Below are 25,551 nucleotides of genomic sequence, written 5' to 3' on the forward strand. Positions count from 1 at the left end.
ATGCAGCAAACTTCCACTTGCACAACAGACTTTTCCCCTCCCACATCTCCCGTGCAGCTACCTGTGTACCCTGAAATGTGCTCCAGAGGGTTGAGGGACTCTCTGGAGCAGATTTTGAGGGTGCACAGAGAGAGGAAGTCACATTACTCAAGTGGATACAACCCAATCAGAAGTAATTTGCTCCAAAGACACTTAATGATTTGTTCTATTCAAGGAATTTTGGAATGAACTAACTGCTCAAAGTTACAGTTTAGGGCTAGTCTTGGCTGAGATCTGTTAAAATAGCTTTGTCTGGTCAGTTTTGTTTTCTCTTAAGATATTGTTTTACAGGTACATCAAGAGAAACTCAAGTTAGTTGTGAATTTGCTTTCTTTCAGTTGATAATGGGACTGGGTACTCAGGGAGCAGAAAAGAAGAGTGCAGCATCTATTGCCTGCTTCCTGGCAGCCAACGGAGCTGACCTTGGTATTCGTAATAAGAAGGGTCAGTCACCCCTTGACTTGTGTCCTGATCCTAGCCTCTGTAAAGCATTGGCTAAATGTCACAAAGAAAAAGTCAGGTTTGTATTGTAACAAAGCAATGGGATTTACCCACACTTACTTTCCAATCTTCTGTTTTCCATAGATTAGACAGCTGATAAAATACACAAACACACATTTGTTGTAACCTCCCTGGGACCTTATGGTGAAGGGTGGGTAAGAAATTTTGTAAGTACATTTTTATTGTGGTTCTAAGAGAATCAAAGTAAGGCAGAATTGCATTTTCTCCAGTGAGCACTAGGACACCCCAAGTTGGATATTGTCTCCCTCTCCTGTTGCTTGAGGAGACCTGCCTTTCATCCCTGCCCACAGAGTGTTTGGTTAGTTGTCCTGCCTCTTGAGCATGAACTGAAATGAATAGTGATGTTCTCATTTACGTTTCTTGATGTTTTAATGCATGAAATCTTTGTTGGTTCTTGACACTTGGGTCACCAAAGCGAACACTGTTTCCTTTGCCATTCAGAGTGCATTAAAGTGTGAGGTTCATGAAGCTTTTTCTCTAATCATTCTGCCATTTCAATTTATTTTACTTTATCATAGGCTTTTAATTAACATTCATATAATATTTTCTCCAGTGGTCTTACTTTAGAAGTCCCTGTCCACTGTGGCTATTTTGTGCATACCGTTCTCAACAATGTTTCAAAATTGGTCAACATTTTGACACATAAACTTATTTAATGCATACCTCCTGTTCCAGATCCTGTTCCAGAAATTAAAATTTTATTAAATTGACCCATGATGAAAACCAGCTCCTGTCACATGCATGCTGCTGCATATATGCTGCCAGCAGCCTCCCCTTGTATGTCATGGGATATTGTTGTAGAGAGCCACTAACCGTGCAGAGGGGCTTTTTGGCTATCTAGGAAGCTGCCAGTTGAAAGGCTGAGATGAAAGTTCCTGTGTCTGGTCTGAACACTTTTGATCCCAGCTGTTTATTCTTCAGTTGGCATTATAGGCTTTTAAAATATTTTAATAATAATCCAAAGTTAACTAAATGTCAGTCAAATTTGCATACATGCTTGCCTGTTAGGAGGAAAAAAACAGTATTGTTCAGTAATGTCTTGATTAGAACCATTTGAAAAACCATAAAGAAAAACTTTTAAGTCTCTTGGAACTCTTTGCTGGACATTAGGCAAAAGCTAGATGTTGAGTAATCTGCTATTCTTGGTTTGTTTGTTTTTGGTTTTTGCTTTGCTTAACATCTAGCCTGATTGAGTTTTGATAAATTCAGAAGCTTTGCATACTGTGATCTTTTAAGTAGTCTTAATGAGGATATTGTCCTGCCATTACTTTTGCATTTTTACTAAAAGTCAATAGTTCTGTAATCCTGAAGTGTTAGTTTTAATTTTTTTTAAAATTCCCCATCTGATTCAATATACTTATCCAACATAAGTGTTTTTCCATTGGTACAATTTTAAGCTATGCAGAATAGCCACCTTCTACCATAATGCTTTTTGTATGTTAGACAGGAAGGGTTATGTTATTCCCTTGAATTTATAAGGCACATGAGTAAATATTAATTTTTGAGAAACAAAATAGAATTTGACATAATGCAGTATATAATGTTGAATGCTTATATAATGTCTCAATGAAAGTTTGTGTTTAGTGGTCAGGTTGGTTCCCGGAGTCCTTCTATGATCAACAATGATTCAGAAACCTTAGAAGAATGTATGGTATGTTCTGATATGAAGAGAGATACTTTATTTGGCCCATGTGGGCATATTGCCACCTGTTCCCTCTGTTCACCAAGAGTGAAGAAATGCCTCATCTGCAAAGAGCAAGTTCAATCGAGGACAAAGGTGTGTTTTACTGCTCATTTTAGTATGGCATATCTTAAAATGTAAGTTTTTGTGCTCCATTTAAACTTACGGCATCATTTTAAGACTCAAATGGTATTCTAAGTTTAAAATTGAGCAGGAGCACTTAAGCATATGAGAATTTGAGGCTACAGTGGTTCCAAACTTTCTAATTTAGCTATTTTTTCTCAGACGAAATTAGACATTTTTGCAATAATGTCTTTCTCCACAGTTTGATCTTATAACTTACTCTATTTAAAGAATTTACTCTAGCATGTACAGGCTTGACCTAGTGACACCCTGTGTCAGACATTTCTTGATTTCACCTACTAAACCATAAAAACATCTGCTCTAAGCATTCATGTGGTATTTCAGTCAACATGAACTTGTGTTTAGGGCAGATGTACATAGCCATTTTTGGCCAACATGTCTTAACATAAGAAGAGCTCTACTGAATCAGACCAATTATAGTCTGCCAACCTATTTCCTAAAGATGCCTCTGGGAAGCCAACCAAAATGTTTAAAGTAGGGGCCATGTAGTGTCTACTTAGCTAGATAAGTTCTTCTATATGCATCATTTTTTATATTTAATAATGTTGTCAACCAATTTACCCAGAACAGAGGTTAAGGTAATTGGCCTGTAACTGAGAAACTAAATACTACTTCATGAAAAGTTGAAGAGCTATGTAATTCGTTCTTTGCAGATTGAAGAATGTGTAGTATGCTCAGACAAAAAAGCAGCAGTACTCTTTCAGCCTTGTGGACACATGTGTGCTTGTGAAAGTAAGTGCTTTTGGTGGGTAAAAATGGTTCTGTAGAGTAATGTGATTAAATTCACATTTAAATGGACAGAATTCATTAGATGATGGGTGTGGTGATGTTTAAAATATAAATGTCAATGTCTGAGTTTGTCTCACACAAGTGTATTTGGCAGACGGGTCAATGATTGTAGCTGTGCCTATAATTGAAGATGTTTAGTTTCTCCTATATAAATTAAAGGATCTGCACTGTATATTGGAAAAACCCAATGGTATACAGACTCCAGTGGGCAGGGCTGGGAATGGGAATTGTATGTGTTTTCTCCATGATTTAAATCACCAAGAGAAACCCTTGATTTAAATCAAATTTGTCACATATAGTTCTTCACATAGTTCTTGAACAATTGTGCAAATCTGATTACTAAAATATGTTAATTTACAATTCAATATAGCATTTTACAAGAAGGGTACACTTTATGTAATTGTTTAGATAACTTGGTTTTTATTAATTTAGGAAATAGTATATAAATTGCCTGTGTCAAGCTGCAGAAGCAGCTGGTGTACATTAGCAATGGGTAAGAACTTAATCACAAACACAATAACACACATTTTATTAAACTAAATCTTAAATGATACATAAATGTTTCAACATTGCAGTTGCAGTAATCTTCTGGGTTGCTGGCTAATAACTGTCCTTACACTCTTGTTTTTACTTCCAAATTTTATTAACAAGTAATCACAACACTGAACATACAATATCCTTAAAATGTCTACAACCAGATTTTCCTTAGGTAGTCCGACATCACGTGGGATATAGCGCCATCTAGCGTCCGAAGGCAAGAATGGATCGAAGTCAAGACCTGGGGCATCGAGCCCCTCCCACTCCAGTTCATTCTTGCCTTCCTTCGTTCAAGGCGTTTGGATCTTCTACTGTAGCTAAGTTTGAGCGTGTGGGACTGTCAAAATTCTTCTTGTTTCTTCTCTCCCTCACCCTCTTTTTATATTGTCTGGGACCTTATTTTTGGGGGGGGATTTTTATTTTTACCTCACTTTGTTTTCCCCTTTTGGTCCTTTTGCTGAGGAATCCGGCGGCTGCCATTTTCCCTTTTGGCTCCCGTCTCCCAGAGACGAACCTTCCTTGAGAGCCACGGCTGCGGCTCTCTTTTCAGCCAGTGTTTTAGTATTTTTTCCTCTTTGACGGAATCCGGCAGCTGCTGTTTTCCCTTTTGGCTCCCGTCTCCAAGAGACGAGCCTTCCCTGAGAGCCGCGGCTGCGGCTCTCTTTTCGGCCAGTGTTTTAGTATTTTTTTCCTTTTCAACGTCTCCCCACCGTAGGTGACGTCTGATTTTATTGGGCTCCCCTCTCTTTTGGGACGAGCCCTGAGAGCTGCGGCTGCGGCTCTCTCGTCAGCCCTTGCCCTGCCTTGCCGCCGCCTCCTCCAGGCGGCAGCCGTTTTTTCTCGCTTTTTACCTCGCTGGGAGCCGCGGCTGCGGCTCCTTTCATAACTGCTTTTTCGGCGGCGGCTGCTTGGGGCTGCAGCGAAAGGCTGCTGCCTTTTTTGCCTGATTTTTGCCTAGAGCTTTCACTCGTTTCGTTGGGAGCTGCGGCTCCTTTAACTTCTGCTTTTTTGGCGGGGGCTGCTATTGGACTGAAGTGATAGGCGGCGGCCTCCCTCAGCAAGGGGCGGTTGGAGCTCGCCTTTGCGGCTCCTCTGCTAGCCTCTTTCTGCCTTGAGGCTCTTCAGGTGGCCGTGGGAGGTATCCCTCCCAGCTTTTTTCACATTTAAAGAGTGTCATTGTTTATACGCTGCGCTTGGAGCTCACCCTTACTCCTCCTCCCCTATCTGTCTGCCTGACTACTGCCGCAGCCGTTACAGGCCTTCTAAAGCACCAGGAACCCTTGCCTGCCCGCCATTGTGCCATCTTCCCGGCCGCCATTTTGATTGAGATTCCCGCCCTTTTTCGCGGGCGCCATTTTGATCTGCCCATTTTCCCCACCCTTTCTGTTCTCCTTCACTTGTTTGTACAGTTATTTAGTCAGGCTATCCAAGTGCCTGTAGGACTTACTTTTACAACAAGTGCCTCTGCACAGCAACTGCATATTCGGACTGCACCTTGAAATTATCTGCACCGCAGCTGCATATTGGAACTCTACGCCACATCGCACCCACCACCTCTGTGCGTGTGTTGGTGTTATATATACCGTGTGTTGGTGAAAGTCCCTTGCCACACCGCACCCCCCACCACTGTGCGTGTGTTGGTATAACATTGCTGGGCGCTCAGAATGGCGGATCAACACTTAGATGCACATTCAGCAGCGGCTAAGAGACCCTGCAAGTCCTCACATCATAAGTCTGCAAATCAAAAACTGCCCAGGCTGCACTCCAAGGCCGTGGCTAAAACTAAACACCTGTCTCACCACAGTGCCACCAAAAACACACGTTACATTTCTGTGCCACATTCTCAAGCTGCTAACCAAGAGCACTTGACAGCACTCTTTCACTCTCCAGCTGGGTCATCTGAGGATGACTTCGAGGGTTTTCCTGACCAGCCTGGGGTCTGCCACTCACAATCTAGCCTGCCGCTCCAGCCCAGTGAGCCCACTGTTGCTGTTCCTCCACAAGCACAACCGCCTGCTGGTCCACTATCAGGGCAACTACCTGCCTCTGTACCAGGACTGCAGTTGTCTCCTGAATTCCTGATGCAGTTGAAAGATATACTAAGCCTCTTCTCAGATCAGTCGAGAGTCCAGACAGCTCCATTGACTCAGCACAGTGAACAGAACCCTTCCTGTGCCCCAGCCCCATGTGGCTGTTCTGATGTGGTACCGCTCCCCTCGCCCAACCCATTTGACGTTGCTAGAGGCAGGATTGGAGATGACATCCCTGGGTTGGAGGACCCAGATTATTCTCTTCAAGCCGAAGGGGATGAGTGGAGTGACGAGGCAGACTTCGAGGAGGACACCTCATATCGCCTATTTGATGCGGCCGACTTTCTTCCGCTATCGGGCCTTCAAACTACACAGCCCAAATCTACCACTCTCCCCATGAAAGGGGCTAAAGTCCTTAAGTCTCCAAAATCTTTGGATCATTACCTTCCTGTGCCGGACCCCATTGGCAAGCTGGCCAAGGAAGAGCTGGATCATCCTCTGCAGGCACGCCGCTTTTCCATTATGGCCAAAAGGCTCTATGCACTGGACCCGGACTTTATGAATCGCTTGCTTGTTCCAGGCATCGACGAGCCAGTCTCCAGTTTAGTTTCGCGCTCGCTCCTTCCAAAGCAAGGGGAATCACAACTAAAGGACCCCTTTGAACGCCGCATGGACTACGCCTTGCGTAAAAACCACGAGGCTACTGCCTTTACTATTCAGGCGTCTGCTTCAGCTTCTATATTTTCAAGAGCGGCTATGATGTGGCTAGACGAACTCTTGGATGATCCCAAACCAGACCCTGTCAAGCTCCGCAAGGGCCTGGTAAAATTACACAAGACAGCAGCCTTCGTAGCCGATGCCACACTGGATGCCACCCAGCTGGGCGCGCGAGCTCTAGCCTCACAGGTGGTAGCTCGGTGTACCCTTTGGCTCAGGCACTGGGACGCTGATTCTACGGCCAAGGGCAACTTGTCTAGAGCACCCTTTTCTGGGTCTTTACTCTTCGGAGATGAAGCCCTCAAGGCGGTCTTGGTAGACCCTAACAACAGCCGAAGGCCAGTATTGGCCACTTCTAAGAGAGAGGATCATAGGGCTTTCAGACGTTTCACCCCATATCGCTCCTTTCAGCCCTTTCGAGGAGCGCGGCCTGCAGGGCGAGGCCGCGACTTTCAATCTTCTGGTTTCTGCTCCTCCAGGGGATCCTGGAACAGGCAACGTTTCCAAGCCAGAGCACAGAACAGGGGAAGTCAAGGGGCCTCAACTTCAACTTATGGCAGGGGAGCTCGTCAGCGAAGACAATACTGACGCTTTCCCTGTGGGGGGCAGATTGCTAATGTTTGCAAGTCACTGGTTATGTCTGACACGGGTCGCTTGGGTCAGAGATCTATTCCTCCATGGTTACGAACTGGAATTTTGGCTGACCCCTCCAGAAAGGTTTATTCCACCCACTCTACCCAGAGTTCGAGACAGGTGCCGAATCATGCGGGAAGCCATAACCCATCTTCTCGACATAGCTGCAATAGAACCTGTACCACCGGAGGAGAGAGCACAAGGGGTTTACTCCCTCCTATTTGCAGTTCCCAAGCGAGATCAGTCATGGAGAGCGGTACTAGATCTCAAATTTGTCAACCGTTTCGTGAAATACCGACGGTTCAAGATGGAGTCCCTGGCGTCAATTGTAGAGGCGCTACACGAAGGGGATTTTCTGACTTCCATAGATCTCAAAGAAGCTTACCTTCATGTGCCTATCTGTCCAACCCACAGACGTTTCCTGCGATTTGCCTTTGGCCCCCATCACTTCCAATATCGAGCAATGCCTTTCGGTCTCTTGTCGGCCCCGTGAGTATTCACCAAAGTGCTGCTAACCCTGGTGGCTTATCTCCGCCTCCAGGGAATCCACATTTATCCTTACTTGGACAATCTGTTAATTCGAGCAAGTTCCAGAGATTTGGCCCGCTTTCATGTCCACTCTGCTCTTACGGCTGTACGCACCCATGGTTGGCTGGTCAACTACGACAAAAGTCAACTACTACCAACTCAGAGATTACAACATTTGGATGCAATTCTAGACACCACGCAGGCCATGGTCTTTTTGTCACCAGATCGAATTACGGCCATCACACAGATGGCTCTACACCTCGCATGTCATTCGAGGGTGGACTTAATGCTTCTGGCAAGGGCTCTGGGAATGTTTGTCTCGACCATTCACATCGTGCCATGGGCTCGGCACCACACTTGACCCTTACAGTGGGCCTTACTCCCTTTCCAACAGGACATTGCCACGTCCAACCACCGTACGGTACACCTGCACCCATCTCTGCGGACCTCTTTCCATTGGTGGGCTATGGCCAAAAATCTCAGACTGGGAACCCCGTTCCGAGAACCAGACAGGACCATACTCACCACAGATGCCAGTCTGTCCGGATGGGGGGCCCATTGCAATTCCCAGTATGTTCAGGGAGTGTGGTCCAACACGGAAGCAAGTCACAATATCAACTGGCTGGAACTAAGAGCGGTCCATCTGGCTCTTCGGCATTTTCAACCCTTGTTCCTTCTGGACCACGTATTGATTCACACGGACAATACTTGTGTGAAATCACATCTGAACAGACAAGGGGGCACCAGGTCACGGTGCCTCCAGGCGGAAGCGTCTCAACTCTTCCAATGGGCCGAAATACATCTACTTTCACTGAGAACATCTCCGAGGTGTTTTAAACGTTGCGGCCGACTGGCTCAGCAGACAACAAGTGATCCCGGGAGAATGGAAGCTACACCCCATGGTGTTCAGCCTTCTCCAACGACGGTTCGGCATCCTCTCGGTGGATCTGTTTGCATCCAGTCACAATTACCAGCTACCTCGCTACTTCTCCAGGTATCTGGACAACGACGCGGAATCGACGGATGCACTGTTGACTCAGTGGCCAGCAGGTCTCCTATATGCTTTTCCCTCGATACCGTTATTGGGCAGGACCATCAGGAAGCTGCGACGCAAAAGGGCCCATTTGATCCTGATAGCACCGTACTGGCCTCGTCGGCTGTGGTTCTCCGACCTGCTCTCCCTTTCAGTGACGGAGTCTTGGAGGTTGCCACTCAGACCAGATCTTCTATCTCAGGGCCCGATTTGGCATCCAGATCCCGAATGGCTCAATCTGACAGCGTGGCATTTGAACGCGGACATTTGATTCATTCAGGACTGTCTAAGGAAGATGTGGACACAATTCTCGTGTCTCAAAAGCAGTCGACCTCTTGGGTCTACCAGAGCACCTGGTCTACCTTCGCTAGTTGGTGTGACTCTCAAAATGTTCTACCATCTCAGGCCAAGGTTCAACATCTACTGCAATTTTTACATAGAGGCCTGAAGATGGGACTGAAACCTAACACCTTACGCTGCCACCATTTCATCTATTCTGTCCGTCACATCTCCTACTATTCCTATGGGTTCACACCCACTGGTCAAACGTTTTTTGAAGGGGGCCGTCCTACTGTCGCCAGCAGTTTGTCATCGCTTTCCTTCGTGGAGTTTATCGAAGGTCCTGCAAGCCCTGCAGCGTCCTCCTTTTGAGCCCCTTCAATCTGTGCCTTTATGTCTTTTGGCCTTCAAAGTCCTGTTCCTCGTGGCAATCACCTCGGCGAGAAGAATCTCAGAGTTGGGGGCACTGTCCTCGGCCCGCCATCTCTGTATTTTCCATAAGGGCTCCGTGGTACTACGTCTAGATCCTTCCTTCCGTCCCAAGGTCATTTCGGCGTTCCACTGTAACCAAGACATTGTTTTGCCTTCGTTCTGTCCGGATCCTGTTCATCCGCTCGAGAAGGCCTGGCACTCGCTAGATGTCCGGAGGGCCCTCAAGACATACCTGTCTCGCACCCAGGACATATGGTCAACGGATTCCTTATTTGTATCCTTTCACCCGCGTACTCTGGGGCAAAAGGTGTCTAGCTCTATGTTATCTTGTTGATTGCGTGCCTGTATTGCATTGGCCTATGAGTCCCTTCAGCTGCCAGTGCCTCGTAACATAACGGCACATTCCACTAGGTCAGCTGCCACTACGGCTGCCTTTGCAACCAATGCTCCTCTAGCATAGATTTGTAGAGCGGCTGTATGGTCTACCCCAAATTCTTTCATAAGACATTATAAGATAGACCGTTATGCTTCTGCTGATGCCTCATTCAGGAGGCGTGTTTTACAACAGGTTATTTCTGCTAAGTAGCCAAGAGGCGGTCCCTCCCTATTAGGGGCTGCTTTGGTACATCCCACGTGATGTCGAACTACCTAAGGAAAATGTACCATTGGTATCACCTGAAGGGTGATTTTCTTAGGTAGTCCGACATCACGGCCCTCCCTTTTTGGAGGATTTGGGGTTTTTTGCTACCTTACCACTTATTACTCTTCAGTGTTATAATATTTAAACTTTTTTACCAAGTCAAGACCAATTTGGACCTGTTTAATATGCTTGTGATCTTTGGGTCATGTTTTGGGACACTGTTTCCTTGCTGTTAGGCCCGTTGGCGTTTTATGTCTTTTCAGATATGTCTCTCACTTCGGTCTCGTCACGAATGAAATGGAGTGGGAGGGGCTCGATACCCCAGGTATTGACTTCGATCCATTCTTGCCTTCGGATGCTAGATGGCGCTATATCCCACGTGATGTCGGACTACCTAAGAAAATCACCCTTCAGGTGATACCAATGGTACATTTCATCTTCCCCACTTCCACTGTCATTTTTATTCATAGACTAAAACAGAAATACAAGTGTTCCTTCTTTTTCAACTCTTGCTTTTTTGTCCAAGGACATTTTCCTGTATTTTTGTCCAGGGAAGGAATTCCTTCAAAATATTCCCAGATAGGGTCTCTGTTACACGCAGAAGCCATGACAGTTCTGGGGCAAAAGTATGGGGGAACATAGGAACTGGAAGCTATAGTGTCTTTTTCTTTCCAGTCCTCTCCACTGTTTGTTTCTACTCTGTCTCCAGCTGTCCTTTTCTATATTGTCTCTCTCTTAATTCCTTTGTTTTGTGTGGCCTAGCTGCACCACCACATAAACGCAGAACAAGTATAATCCCATTCCCATCCAGCCTGTGTCTGTGCACATGTAACTTTAATCAAAGAAGGTAGGTAACTCAATGTGTGTTGAGTGTGATAGAGGCATTAATTTATTTTTATGAAACAGTAAGTGTAGGATTAGCATATTTGTGATAAAATTGAATTGAATTATAGAAATTTAGTATTTAGTAATTCTTTTTTTAAAAAAATAAAAAATCTGATTTAAATTTTAAAAAATCAGATGGATTTTTTTTAAAGCACTGATTTTTATCCACTCTGGTTTTCTCTGCTCCCCGCAAGCAGAAGAAACGCTTCTTTCCAGGTGTGTGTGAGGATGCATTTTTGCTTATAAAGGTGAATGGTTGCGAATAAGTGCTATTGGGGGGGGGGAATAAAGCACAGCTTTTTGAAACAATATTGTGATGGATTATAAACACTCTCCTGTCTCTGACAGTGATGAGGACCATGTGAAAAGGGTATGATGTATGTTTGAGGCTCCCTGCAGTCTTTTCTTGTAAAAAGAAAACATGTGACACATGATTTGGTTAAATGTTAATTGGTCTTTAAATGTTTTTAACAGCTTTTAGATGTTTTAAATCTGTTTTATTTTAATTGTATTTTTATTACAAATGTGACTGCTGCCCTGTGCTGCCATGGTAGGAAGAAAGGGATGTAAATTTAATTAAATAAATAAATAAAAAGTGGAAGGTAACGAACAGATTAACAAGTTTGTTTAAAACACTGCATCAGTCTCAATAATATTTTTTTTCTCCAGATTGTGCCAGCCTGATGAAAAAATGTGTGCAGTGTCGGGCAGTTGTGGAGCGAAGAGTGCCTTTCATTATGTGTTGTGGTGGGAAAGGTACAGAAGATTCCACAGATGATATTAGTGAGTTGCTTATTTCTCTCAGTGTTTATTTAGATATCTCTTGGTAAACTTATGTCTTGTCATTTACGACATTAAATCTCCCTTTCATCTATCCACTGGAGGCACACCACTTTCTCTTATGAAAAATACCCTTTTATTTATTATTTCCAGTGTTATGATATCCTGTTTATAGTGGGAAGAAAAGAACTATGTACAGTCTTCCAGTTGTGACTGTACCACAGAGTACCGAAAGGTATTTCTTAATAATTCCCACTGATGCTATACACTGTGATTCTGAGATCTCTTTCCAATGAGTGCAGACACTCATGCTTTTGTTCCCATGTGAACTACTTGTACTTACTTACATTGAATTTTCTTACATTTGGACAGAGCTTTTTATAGCTCTTCCAATTTATTTCACCATCTTGAGTGTGGTTGCCAGAGTTGTATGTGGAGCCTATTTTGCAGAGCATTTAACTCTGGTTTTCTTATTCATTACCATTACATTTTCAAGTACAATTTAAGGTAGTGGTCATTCCTTGAAGAACTGCCTTTGCCTACGTGAACCAGCCCTCCCACTACATTTGTCAAAAGAGGCCTTACTCTGCATTCTGTTGGCATCAAATATTGGCTGGGATATAGGATAGGGCCTTCTCCATAATTGTGTCCAGATTACAGAAGTACCTCCTCTGGGAGGCTTAATTCTCCCTGACATTATTGGTGTTTATGTGGTCTAAATCCCTTTTGTTCCATTTAAGCAATCATTCCTGTTTTTCTCCTCCATTATTTTGTTTCTGTTCTGTTTTATGAAGAATAGTTTCTGTTCTCATTTTCTTCTGACTATTATTATTAGTTTAGTTTTATATTCTGCCCTTCTTCCTGAAGAAAAGCAATATATTCAGAATATATTGCAGATTGTTTTTAGTTTATGTTGTGAGCCACCTTCAGCATAGATAGCATAGAATTTTTAAATAAATTGGTGTTTACAAACCTGGGAATTCACTGCTCACGGATAAGCCAAATAGCATTATTGTCAGTACAGATCCTCAGTATAGACACATCTGACTGGCCACTGTGGGAATTATGATGCTGGGTTACGATCCTTGATTGGTCTGTAGGTCCATGGCCTATCTAATCTTGGCCTGTGAAGCCATTTTCCCCAAACCACACCCACTTTTCCATCAGCTGATAGGCAGGGATGTAGGGTTCAATTCTGCATTGGCTGTGTGGGCCACTTCCCCACACAGAATTGGCACCGGCAAACCAATGCAGCAGGATTTAATCCCCGCTCATTAGCAAAGGCCAGTCTTGATAAGGTTCCCCACCCCTGAGATAGGCCTTTGATCCAATCCAGCGGAGCTGCTCCTGGTTAAATATTTGTATTGCAGAGTTCCCAAGCAGTCTATCCAGTGAAGGTCCTATATAGAGAAACAGTTGAAAATGTTTGTTCATTACTGTTCCTTAAAGTGTATTTACAAAGGAAATATTTTAAAACAAATCTTATAAAGCAATAGGTTTTTGGGCTTTAAAAACAAAATCATTTCTGTAACTTAAGAGATGGGAATGCAATTAACAGGCTAAAAGTTTTTTAATTTGTTTGGCTGTTTTGTATGTGCTGTATATAACCATTTTCGTTTCTCTACATTGTGTAGCAAGTGGAAACATTCCTGTTCTGCAGAAAGACAAGGACAATACTAATGTCAATGCTGATGTACAGAAATTGCAGCAGCAATTGCAGGACATAAAAGAACAGGTAAAACAAATAGGTATTCCTTTATGATAAATATCAAACAAAAACTTAACATTTTATTGTTTTAAGCCATTAATGAAGGTTTTCAGAATAAGGGTTTAGGTGTTGAATAGTATAGATAGCAGTCATATGATGCACTGAAATTATAGGGTAGTATTCAACTAACTCATCCCATCAGCGCAAGGATTACTGCTAGTGCAACAGAAATCCCCCCCCCCGGTACATGTCCCACATCCTCCTCAAATCTTCTCCAGAGGATTGGTGGAACCTTGGTGGAACCCCTAGAACAGTGATTCCCAACCTGGGGGCCACGAAGTAATCCAGAGGGGGGCGTGAACAGTAAAGAAATGAATTATTTATTTATTTTTTAAAAGTCTGCACTCCCTGGATGTTGTCTGCTCCCCATTGCCACTGCAGATGACACCTCCCCCTTGCTCCAAATAAGAGGGGAGGACTTTGCTGAAGCGCCAGAGCGTCTTTCAGGCACACTGAGGGCAGGCATCTGCCTATACCACATACGGCAGATCGCAAAGGAGGTTGAGGGTGGAGCTACCAGGAAGAAGAGGGGATTACTATCCTGACTCGCATCTCCTCTGCCGCTGCCCTTACTCAGAATGAGAGGCGAGGGCTTTTCATGAAGCAAAAAGAAGTAAGGCTTCAAGGAAAGGCTGCTTTCCCCCTTCCTTCCTGGCAGCAAGCCTGCCTGCCTTTCTTGACTGCCACCTACTTTAAAAAATTATTCTTATTTGCAACGCCACCCAGATCTCTTCTTCGGAGATGGAGCCAAGGAGCAGTGAGGAAACTCAAGACTTGCTCGCCCCCCCATCACTGAGGCTGTGTGTGTATCAGTGTCCCCCCTTTCTTCCACCTACATTCCGCCCCCAACTTCTCTCTCCCAGGATGCTGCAGCAGTTGAGGGTTCCCCCCCTCCCACGTGCCCAAATGCATGGACGCCTGCAGATTCTTGCAGGAGGGGCAGGTGTTTTTGTGTGTGTGCATGCGCTGATCTGTCTTCGGCTCCACTCTCATTCTCCAATTGCACACTAACCAAGTCATCTCTTCTGATGATCATCCCAATGCCTAAAAGCACTAACCCTCCTCTTTAATCTGTCCACCATTCTGTCTTCATCACTACCACATTGCTTCTTCTTGATGATGATTCTTTTTAAAAAGCTCAGCAGGTTGGCTGAGGCTGGGGTCCACACACTGCAGCTGAAATCTATTTAATTAATTAATTATTACTGCATTTATATCCCACCTTGCCTCCAAGTTGCTCAAGGTGGTGCACATGTTCCCCCCCCATTCCATTTTATCCTTACACCAACCATGTGAGATAGGTCAGGCTGAGAGACTGTGTCTGGCCCAAGGTCACCCAGTGGGCTTCATGGCTGGGTGGGGATTTGAACCTGGATCTTAGTCCAACACTGTAACCTGCTGGTATTGGGAGACAGGACTGTACATCTTCAGACTGTAGGGGGGGTGGGATACCAATTTGATTGGACCTTTGCATTAAGAAAGCAACACCTCCCTGTCTGCAGGGAGTGTTTTATGGAAAGGAATATTTGGAGATGTGATTTTGCCATGCACAATATATTCAATTAACAGAGACTAAAATTACAGTTAGTGGTGGGGGTGTCACAAAAAATTTTGAGCTTACAAAGGAGGTCCCATAAACTCAAAAGTTGGGAACCGCTGTCCTAGAATAATTTAATGGGCTCACGGGCAAAGGAGGGGTAAATCCTGTTGAGTTGGCAGTAATCCTTCATCTGACAGGATCTTGACTTAGCACTATGTTGGATACAACCCATAGTCATCAGCTGTAGAATATCTTTCTAAACATCTGTTTAGGTTCAGTAATAAATTAATTCAAAAAAATTGAGTGAAGAATGGAGAAAGTTTCCTTCTATTAGCACATAAAACGTCCATGGACACAAACTGAATGTCAAAAGAATGGTGTATGGATGTGCGTTTTGTAAAAGTAAGTCACTGCATACATAAGTAACAGTTGGAAAGGAGAACAAAAGCCAAGTGATTCTGAAGAATTACATTTTTTTATTTATTACATTTGTATCCCACCTATTCTCCGAGGAGCTCAAGGTGGCATACATGCAGGGCCGGCCCCAGACATGCCGGGGCCCTTGGGCACCAGCTTGCCCTGGGCCCTGGCACATGTGCGCATGCACACATACACACATGTGCGCACCCAGGGCCAGCCCCAGACACGCTGGAGCCCTTGGGCAAAAGCCTGCCCCAGCACTCCCTTTCCACAACTCGCGCATGGCGAGAGCTTTGGGGCTCCACCATTCCCTTCCTTAACTTACCTTGTTCTGCGGTTGCGCACGCAGCGGTGCCCTTAAGAAAGATGGCAGCTGAGGTTTCCCTAAGGAGCTGAAGCCTCTGCCGCCATCTTGGTTCATGGCAGGGATGCGAGTGCACAGCACACATGCGTGCCATCAGCCAAGATGGCGGCAGAGGCTTCAGCCCCTTAGGAAAACCTCAACCGCCATCTTTCTTAAGGGCACCACTGCGTGCGCAACCACACGGCAGGGTAAGTTAAGGAAGGGAAAGGCGGAGCCCCAAAGCTCTCACCCTGCAATCCGCAGCAGCTATCCTGCCACGAATCACGGAAGGGGAGCAGAGCCCCCCCCCCGGGGCTCCTGTAGCCTCAGGGGCCCTTGGGCCAGTGCCCCACCTGGCCGCCCCTTGGAACCGGCCCTGCATACATGGTTCTTCCCCTCCCCTCCCCATTGTATCCTTGCAACAACCCTGTGACATAGGATAGGCTGAAAGACAGTGACTGGTCCAAGGTCACACAGAGAGCTTCCTGACTGAGTGGGGATTTGAACCCAGGTCTTCTAGGCCCTAGTCCAACACTCTAACTGCCACATTTCTTTATTTCAAACTTTCTAGTAATCCCAAGATACAAATCAATAACTAAAAGGAAGACAGCAGTAACAGACAGTAGTGTTGAGTTCAACTCCACTCCTTCTGAATCAGGGCAGCAAAGAAGTGCTGGGAGGGTGCTGGTGCTACTGCTACAGCAATCACTGGAAGGGCACTCCCTCATCGCACAGCCATATCTATTCATGCCTCATTTCTTTCTCTTCTCCCCCTCTCCCTTTATGACGTAAACCCTGCAGCAGATACAAGGTACATGAGGTAGCTTGGCTCTTAAGTAAAGTGTTTAGTTTTAGTTTAGAGAAAAGGCGGGTCAGAGGAGACATGATAGAAGTGTATAAAATTATGCATGGCATTGAGAAAGTGGATAGAGAAAAGTTTTATCATAATACTAGAACTCGTGGACATTCAAAGAAGTTGAATGTTGAAAGATTCAGGACAGACAAAAGGAAGTACTTCTTTACTCAGCGCATAGTTAAACTATGGAATTTGCTCCCACAAGACGCAGTAATGGCTACCAGCTTGGATGGCTTTAAAAGAAGATTAGACAAATCCATGGAGGACAAGAGCTATAAGTGGCTACTAGCCATGATGGCTGTGCTCTGCCACCCTAGTCAGAGGCAGCATGCTTCTGAAAACCAGTTGCCGGAAGCCTCAGGAGGGAAGAGTGTTCTTGCACTCGGGTCCTGCTTGTGGGCTTCCCCCAGGCACCTGGTTGGCCACTGTGAGAACAGGATGCTGGACTAGATGGGCCGCTGGACTAGATGGGCCGCTGGCCTGATCCAGCAGGCTCTTCTTATGTTCTTATGTAGCTTCAGCTCTGCAGTACTCTAAGCCCAGCTTGTGTACAAAAGGTAGCAACTGGCACTTACTATGGAGAAACAGCAGAGACTACAAAGTCTAGAGGTGATGAATGAATTTGGAAAAAATTGATACAAATAGTCATGGACAAACTACTAGTTGCTTAATTAGTATATTGCTTTTCCGTATACGTTACACTCAAAGCAATTCACAAGGAAGCATGAAAAAATTAATTACTATCCATATAAAAAGACAATCCAAAAGAGTTTCATAGTAACAAAATATAGAACGAAAGAACATCAGTATTAAAATATTGATACATTAAGTCATTTTTGTCTGCACCTGGTAATAGTCTTAAGATGCAGCATGGGAGGAAGCAACAGATGTACATATAAAGCCTAGCGCTGTGGTCATGATCCAAGTTGTCTCTGTGCCTCCCCATCAGCTGCTATTAGCGTTTTGAGAAAATCTTGGGAGATTTTGTGTGTTTGTTGTTATGTGTCTTCAAGTCGATTACGACTTATGGCGACCCTATGAATCAGTGACCTCCAAGAGCATCTGTCATGAACCACCCTGTTCAGATCTTGTAAGTTCAGGTCTGATTTTGTGTGTGTGTGTGTGTGTGTAGATTTTCCATTTTACACTGAGTTTAGCTCTAAGTCCTATACCAGCACTAATCCTCCTGACTTTGAGGAATGCCCCATGGACAACCTTGAAAGGAAGGGAAGGTGACTAACCACTAGCTGTTTTCAGCAAAAAGGATGTCACATTTACTTCCAAACTAAGTGAGCAGTAACATAGCAATAGGGTAGTATCCAGTGCTGCCATTCTGCTTGTGCAACATACTTCCACTTACATGATGTAACTTCCCTCACAACTCCTCTCCCTTGAAGCCCCCCTGTGCACCCTCAAAATCTGCTCCAGAAAGTTGGGGGACCCTCGAGCAGATTATGGGGGCATGAGGAAAGAGGAGAGGAAGCGGAAGTCCTGTTGTGTGAGTGGAACTCTGCTTGTGTAGCACTGGATGCAATCCATAGTCTCTTCCTTTCTCCTTGCCCCCAGAGGACAGGAACCAAAGAGAACAAACACACAAGAATCTACTACCAGTTCTGCCTTCAAAAGGATCACTAATTGCCAAGGCCCTATTAAAAAGGAAGAGAGAAACATGAATGCACAGAGGAAAAAACTAAATGCTGTCTCGGCAGGTTGTTTCCTCTTCCCCCCCCCCCAAAAAAACCTCCCACCTTAATATCTAAATTTATTTTAGGACAGCAGTAAATCCTTCATCTGAGCAGTGAGTTTCCTGAACTGGTCTGTCCTTCCAAGGACAAATCGGCTAAGGCATCCAAACTAGACTCTGCCTTCCTTTCTGTCCTGTGGGTGGACCCAACAGTCTTTTTTCTTGCCTCTTTTGATGCAGATAACACATGGGTATTATAATAAAGTCATGGTCTCCTTTTTTCAATTCATACCCCTGCAGATAACATTCTACAGACTCAGTAAGGATCATAATACCTAGAAATATATGGAGATTTGATTTTAATAGTATTACTGCTAAACTACTTGTTTTTAGTTGCCACTAGACATACCAGAAGAGTTTCTGTGTATCCAGAATTTCAGAAGTGTTTAACTGAACTTCACAGCAGCAGTCTGTTTCTACATGACAGATTTATTTCATGCCTTACTATATCTTTTAATTGTACAAAATAACTAGCTTCATAAATGGCATCTTGCAGCGATGTCTTTAGCTGTCATATAATAATGAAATATCTTTCAGAGACAGCCTTAAGCCCATCTGCATGATACTAGCCTACCTCTCTATAAGAAATACTAAAAATGTACATTAAGTGCTCATGAACATTCTTAAGTGCTATACTAAATCTAAGCAACACTACTTTGAGACAGATAGTTGTTGAGTATCCTTCAGATTTTTTTGCCATTTGTTTCTCCAGTCTGACTTAGTGTGATATTTATATCAGGAGTAATATGCTAATGTATTATGCTTGGTTATTGTTTGTCTCTAGACATTTCTTTACTTTCATTTTTGTCTCTTACAGACCATGTGTCCTGTGTGTTTGGACCGTCTGAAGAATATGATATTTCTCTGTGGTCACGGAACATGTCAGCTTTGTGGTGATCGAATGAGTGAATGTCCTATTTGCCGAAAGGCTATTGAACGAAGAATCCTTTTGTATTAAAATGTAAAGCATCTTATGGTAGCCTGTCACATTATTACTACATTTGGCTCATTGAACCTTCATAAGCTTTAGTGGCAGCTAAAGTTTATCATGAAACATTTCTAATGATACGGAGTGTGTTGCATTGTAAGTGGGTAGACTGACAATACAAATCAGTATTTGAATAGTAAACCTCTCCTATCAAGAAAGCTAAACCAAGGTTAGGTTAATTAAAAATGCAAATTTTTTTATATCTTTTGCCTTTCTCTTTCTTCCCAACCCCTTTATGTTAAAGGGACAATTTCTTATTGGTATTTTTATTTTATATGTATAAACTCTAATTTCAGCAATGTTAATTTTTACCGTCAGCTGCTTTCATGTATAAATATTTTTAATTCTCTAAATTGTATTTGTTTTAAGACTTTCTCATAGTAGTGTCAGTAACTGCAATGTAAGCCTTATAGCTAGGTACAGGAATTTTTAAAAATCAGCACAATAAATGATGTTTCAGTATTTCACATTGCCTCTATAATCTGTTTTTTCTCCATGTCAGTTTGAAGGAGAATAAGGGTTATTACAAAACAAATCCCTGATTAAAAGGGCTGTTTGTGGACTCCACACACATTGTAGGAATACCTTCTAGAATTGGCCATCTGAAAAGTCTCCTCCAAAAATTGGAGAAACTCTACATGTGATGCTGAACGTAGTACAAGCCTCTGCTAGTAATAAAAAGAAAACCCAGTGCATACTAGCAAACCCTTCTGCCTGGGGGGCTTTTTTGATCTCAGCCATAACCCCTTCAACTAAGAGAGCTGCTTTTGGAATGGTGACAGATATTTTCATTAATTTTTGGATACTTATAAGAGAAAGCCATTCTATCTATTGGCTAGAATTTAACATTTTAAGTCCAGTAACTAGACTTAAATACCACCTTGCAAAAAGGGAATATACAGCAAGAGTTTTAAAATATGCAGGAACGCTAACCTCTGTAATAATATTATTGCAGACTTCACATTATGCTTGAACTGGCTTTTCTGGAACTTCATTGGGACCATTTAGTTAATAAGCAAGACACTGCTGATGTGTCTTGAGAGCTTTCTATAAACTGAGAGGCTGTGGGGAAGATAGGGCAAAGTTCTGTGTGATTATTCATTGCTTAATATAAATGCTATCCAAAGACATGGGAAAACATCTTGCTCTGGATGTTCTGCAGTAGGGTGTAAATAGATTCCCAGAAGTTAAATCACATACTCAACATGGGGCATAATTTGATAAAATAAGCTGAATTTTTAATTAACAGATGTGCTATTGTACTTAACTCTGAGTCTGACAAATTCTTAAAAGCAGGTGAAGAAACACATTTGATTAGGGGAAAAAATGCCTTTCCCCATTTATTCCTGCACAATTTACCTAAAGAAGGGAATTACTTTCAGGAATACTCTATATTTGGTGGATGTAATTGTGTCATATAAATTAGGATTGAGATTATTTTATTTTATGCAGATATTTGCAGATTGCCTGGAACAGAGTTGATCATGTATTAGGAACATCATATAGGGATAGAAGAAGGTACAAAAACATTATATACATAAAGTACCACCTGTAATTCCATTAAAATTAATGGGTCTTGGAGCTAAGTCTTATGTTCTTCCCCCCCCCCCCCCAAAAAAAAGATACACATAAGCGTGTGCTGGAATGAAGTATAAATTGGTTACATTAGTGTAAGCTTCATGCTTAAATTTATAAAATGAACTGTTTAGAAAACATTCGTTTCTGTTCTTATTTAGAAATTGCTGGCTACTTAATTGTATAGTTATTTCAAAAGTGAATAGCTAGTTTCAACCGCAATTTGGGTAGCTATTTTCTACACTCTTCTGAAACTGTGCATGCATATGCACAAAAATATTTTCTTAGAATGTTTATTAATAATAATTACAATAATAAAACAATATGACACATGAGCTAGATTTATTCAGGAGTTTGCTATCAAATAACTCAACTTTCTATTGATTTTGAGCACTAAAGTTGTAGAAGAAACTAAACAAAATGAGACCTCATATGCCAGAAAGTAAAGGAAGTACTGAATATTGTATGTGATAGGTAGGGTAAATGTCAATGCTTTGGTGACAAAGAAAATTATGGTATACAATTATGTAACTGTGTTCTGTTATTTTTGCACAGCTGGAAAAACTGAATTCTAAAGTTACTAAAACATTTTGTACCCTCTCTTTCTGTTCTGCAAAACACGTATAGCATGACTAGTCTTGTAAGCAGGTAACTAAGTTATTCATTGTTTGAAAGAATGGACATGAGGTGCTGTATTGACCTCAAATCTTGTAAAAGAAAGTAGAGCGCTTGGATTTGCAAATCTGTTTTTGTTACTTAGATGCTATTTTATTCTGTTCTGTTCACCATGTAGAGAACAAGTTATAGAGACATCCCTTAGCCAACAGAGAACAGTACATTTGTTTAAAGCTTTCTTAATTTATTTAATAAGTAGTTTGCTAAATCTTTATAGTATAGGAGACAGATCTTGAGACTTGAATTTATACTTCTATTAAACTGTAAATATAAACTTGAAGTGGATGACTGTGTCAAATTATTTTATATGTACTATATTAAAAACTAGTTGCCATCCTGCTCAGAAAACTACACACAGGGCCACCATCTATGATGACAGGGCACCCAAGGGAAGTGTTCCAGGTAATGCAGTGGTTAGCTGCGTAATCTAGCAGTTGTCCAAGCATCAGCCCAGCCCCAGTGTTTTGCACTACCTCTGTATAGCAGCTGTATGATTAAGAACTAAAAAGGGGGAAGCAATTGCAAAAGGTCACAGGAAATGGGGCAGAGAAGCTGGAATTACTTCATTAGAAAAGGTGTGACCTGTTGAATTTCTGCCTGCCACACAGCTGTTAAAGGCACAAGAACCCTGTTTTTCCCCAATGCCAACCCTTAACCAAAGCCTAGGCTGCCATTTTGTACCCACTTACCTGGAAGTAAGCCCCATTAAACACAGACTTACTTCTGAGTAGACATGTATACCATGCATTAACTATACAGTGATTTTTTTAATTTGTGTGGTCTTTAGCTCCTGCAAAGCAAGAGACATGCCTAAGCCTCTCTGTAAAGTTTTCACATTTGCCTTTTTTGGGGGGTGGGGATTCTTGAACATTCACCCACAATTATTGTATAGTAGTATTTGCAGAAAATAACTTGCAGTGAGTATCTGATTTCAGATACACCCAGCGCAGGAAAGATGTGTTCTGGTTGCTAAGTAAAAAAGAAGGGCAAATTACAGAGCTTCAAAGGATGAGAAAATAAGACAGAAGCAAGAAAATGTACAGCAGCACTTAAGACCTCCAAGATTCCTATTGCTTGGTGTCCATACAGCTCACTTACCAATCTGACTTCACTTATTGACTAATAACACTGACAGACAGAAGCAGACAGGCCCGCTCATTTCACATAAATCACTTAGAAAGTTACCTGCACATTTTGCTCCATAACTTTATGGGAGGAGGTACAGACTTTTTAAAATGAAAGGTCAGCTTCTGGGCTACCTGCTGGGAGCATCAATGAAAGCCTTCATGGGCACCATGATGGCAACCACTGCCATAGGTGCTGGTTGCCCTTGGAATGAATACATACATGGCTGCTGTGTATGTGCTTCCTCTTAGACCTAATATAAGCTTAAAGATTTTCATTAGAACGTGGTGGGGGGAGGAAGGATTAAATCTCTTGACCTGTGCCATAGCCCTGATCTAAACCCCTATCTCTCCTACTGCTGCATTAAAAACAATATAAAGGTTTAAAAATGTAGTGGGTTTCTTGTCACGTAGTTTGACCCTAAGAGGGTAAATATAGTTTGTGTGTGGACAAAAGAATATCGGCAAGTAGAATCATAGAACAGTAGAGTTGGAAGGGGCCTTTAATGCCATTGAGTCCAACCCCTTACTCAATGCAGAATTCCAGGTTAAAGCATACCTGACAAGTGCCTGTCCAGTTGCCTTTTGAATGCCTCCAGTGGGAGAGCCCACCATCTCCCTAGATAACTGGTTCCATTGTTGAACTGCTCTAAAAGTTAATGTGGTGTCCAGAACTGGGTGCAGTACTCAAGATGAGGCCTAAGCGGTGCTGAATAGAAGGGAACTAATACTTCATGTGATTTGGAAACTTCTCCTGTTAATGCAGCCTTAAATAGCATTTGCCTTTTTTGCAGCCACATTGCACTGTTGGCTCATATTCAGCTTGTGATCCACAACAATTCCAAGATCCTTCTAGCATGTAGTATTGCTGAGCCAAGTATCCCCCATCTTACTACCATGCATTTGGTTTCTTTTTCCTAGGTGTAGAACTTTGCACTTATCCCTGTTAACTTCCTTGTGATGGCCCACCTTCAAGGCACCAAATCATCTGACTGTGATGTCAGATCACAGATGGAGCCAGATCCTTATCACTAGATCAAAGTGCCTTCTGTCAATGAAGGGATACTTTTTGATACAAAGTTGCATCTGCAACATTAGCAAAATGTTTTCCTCAGTATGAAAGGTGGCAGGCACCTTTCTGCTACTTTCCAATACCTAAATTTGGTAAATGATTGCTTAAACCTTTTTAATCTAAGCCAGGCATAGCCAAAATATCTGCTCTCCAGATCTTTGTTGGACTCCAGCTCCCATCAGCCCCAACCAGCATGGCCAATGCTCAGGGATTAGGGGGATTGTGGTTAATAATTTGGGGTGAGGTGTCAGCAATATACTGATGATACCCAGCTCTATTTCTCTGTAACATCTGAATTGGGAGAGGCCATGCACTGGACTCAGTGGTGGGCTGGACGACGGCCAATAAACTGAGTCTGAATTCTAGCAGGACAGAGGTGCTGTGGGTTAGTGGTTCCCAAATTCAGATAATTGGTCAATGGCCTGCTGTGGATGGGGTTATACTCCCCCTGAAAGAGCAGGTTCATAGTCTGGAGTGCTCCTGGATCCATCTTTGTTGCTAGGGGCCCCAGTGGTTAGGTGTGCCTTTTACAAGCTTCAGTTGGTAAGACAGCAGCTGCTGTTTCTGGACTGGGATAACTTGACCACTGTTGTCCATGCACTGGTAATCTCCAGGCTATAATGCACTTTATATGGGGCTCCCCTTGAGGTTGGTCTAGAAGCTGCAGCTGATGCAAAATGCGATGATGTGACTGCTTACTGGGACAGGGTATCGCCAACATGTTACCCCACTGCTGAAAGAATTGCACTGCCTGCCTATTAGCTACTGGACCAAGTTCAAGGTTCTAGTTTTGGTGTACAAAGGCCTGCGCAGCTTGGGACCAGGATATCTGAAATATCATATTACCCCTTTATATACCCAATTGATCACTGCACTCTGTAGGTGAGGGCCTCCTGCAGATACCATGTTATCAGGAGGTCCATTCCACACAACATAGGAAGTGGACCTTTAGTGTTGTGGAACCAACATATTACACGGGCATCATCTCTGTTATCCTTTCGGAGCCAATGGAAGACCTTCCTCTTTCAATAAGCCTTTTAAGTAGAGACCTTATCCCAGTCTGCTTCTGTGCTGCAATTTTTTTTAAGATGTTTTTAAAGTTGTTTTATAACGATTTGTTTTAATATGCTTTTAAAAGTTTTTTGTTTCAATATGCTTCTAAAGATATTTTGTTTTAATATGTTTTAAAGTCTTTTGTTTTTAAGATGTTTTAAAGTGCTTTTAATGTCTCCCTACCCTCTTCCTCCACACCAGACATAATTTTATACATCATGTTCCCTCCTTGCTTTTTTGTAAACTAAAAAGTCCCAAATGTTGTAACCTTTCATCCATCCCTTTGATCATCCTGGTTGCCTTTTCTGAAACTTTTCCACCTCTACAATGTCTTTTTTGAGGTGAGGTAACCAGAACTGTGCACAGTATTCCATGTGCAGTTGCACAGCAGAATTGTATAATGGCATTATATGAGCAGTTGTATTTTCAGTCACTGTCCTAATTAACCCTAGCATGGAATTCACCTTTTTCACAACTGCTGCTCACTGGGTTAACATTTTCATCTGTCTATCCAGTATGACCCCAAGGCCTCATTCCTTATTAGTCCCTGCCTGTTTAAACTCGATTAGGATTTTTTTGCCCCATGTCCATCACTTTGTACTTGTTTACATTGGGATGTAGTCAGCTAATTTCTGCTCACAGTAGACCCATTGAAATTAATGAACCTACATTACTCATGTCTGTTAACTTCATTGGGTCTCCTCTGAGCAAGATTAGTATTGAA

At 42.9% G+C, this 25,551-nt stretch overlaps 1 protein-coding gene across 5 annotated transcripts in view; it reads left to right on the forward strand.

Moving 5' to 3' along the window:
• MIB1 (MIB E3 ubiquitin protein ligase 1) overlaps positions 1 to 19,795 on the forward strand; it is a 91,028-nt gene extending 71,233 nt beyond the window's left edge. For all 5 annotated transcript variants that reach the window (XM_061596789.1, XM_061596779.1, XM_061596798.1 and 2 more), the window contains exons 16-21: positions 378 to 559; positions 2,146 to 2,338; positions 3,040 to 3,118; positions 11,559 to 11,672; positions 13,304 to 13,404; positions 19,158 to 19,795. In XM_061596789.1, coding sequence (XP_061452773.1) covers positions 378 to 559; positions 2,146 to 2,338; positions 3,040 to 3,118; positions 11,559 to 11,672; positions 13,304 to 13,404; positions 19,158 to 19,298 — 810 coding nt within the window. In that variant the 3' untranslated portion in view covers positions 19,299 to 19,795. The remainder of the gene's footprint in view (positions 1 to 377; positions 560 to 2,145; positions 2,339 to 3,039; positions 3,119 to 11,558; positions 11,673 to 13,303; positions 13,405 to 19,157) is intronic.
• Positions 19,796 to 25,551: the final 5,756 nt, after the last annotated feature.

This window comes from Rhineura floridana, chromosome 1 (assembly GCF_030035675.1).
Source record: "Rhineura floridana isolate rRhiFlo1 chromosome 1, rRhiFlo1.hap2, whole genome shotgun sequence".
Taxonomy (NCBI): Eukaryota; Metazoa; Chordata; class Lepidosauria; order Squamata; family Rhineuridae; genus Rhineura; species Rhineura floridana.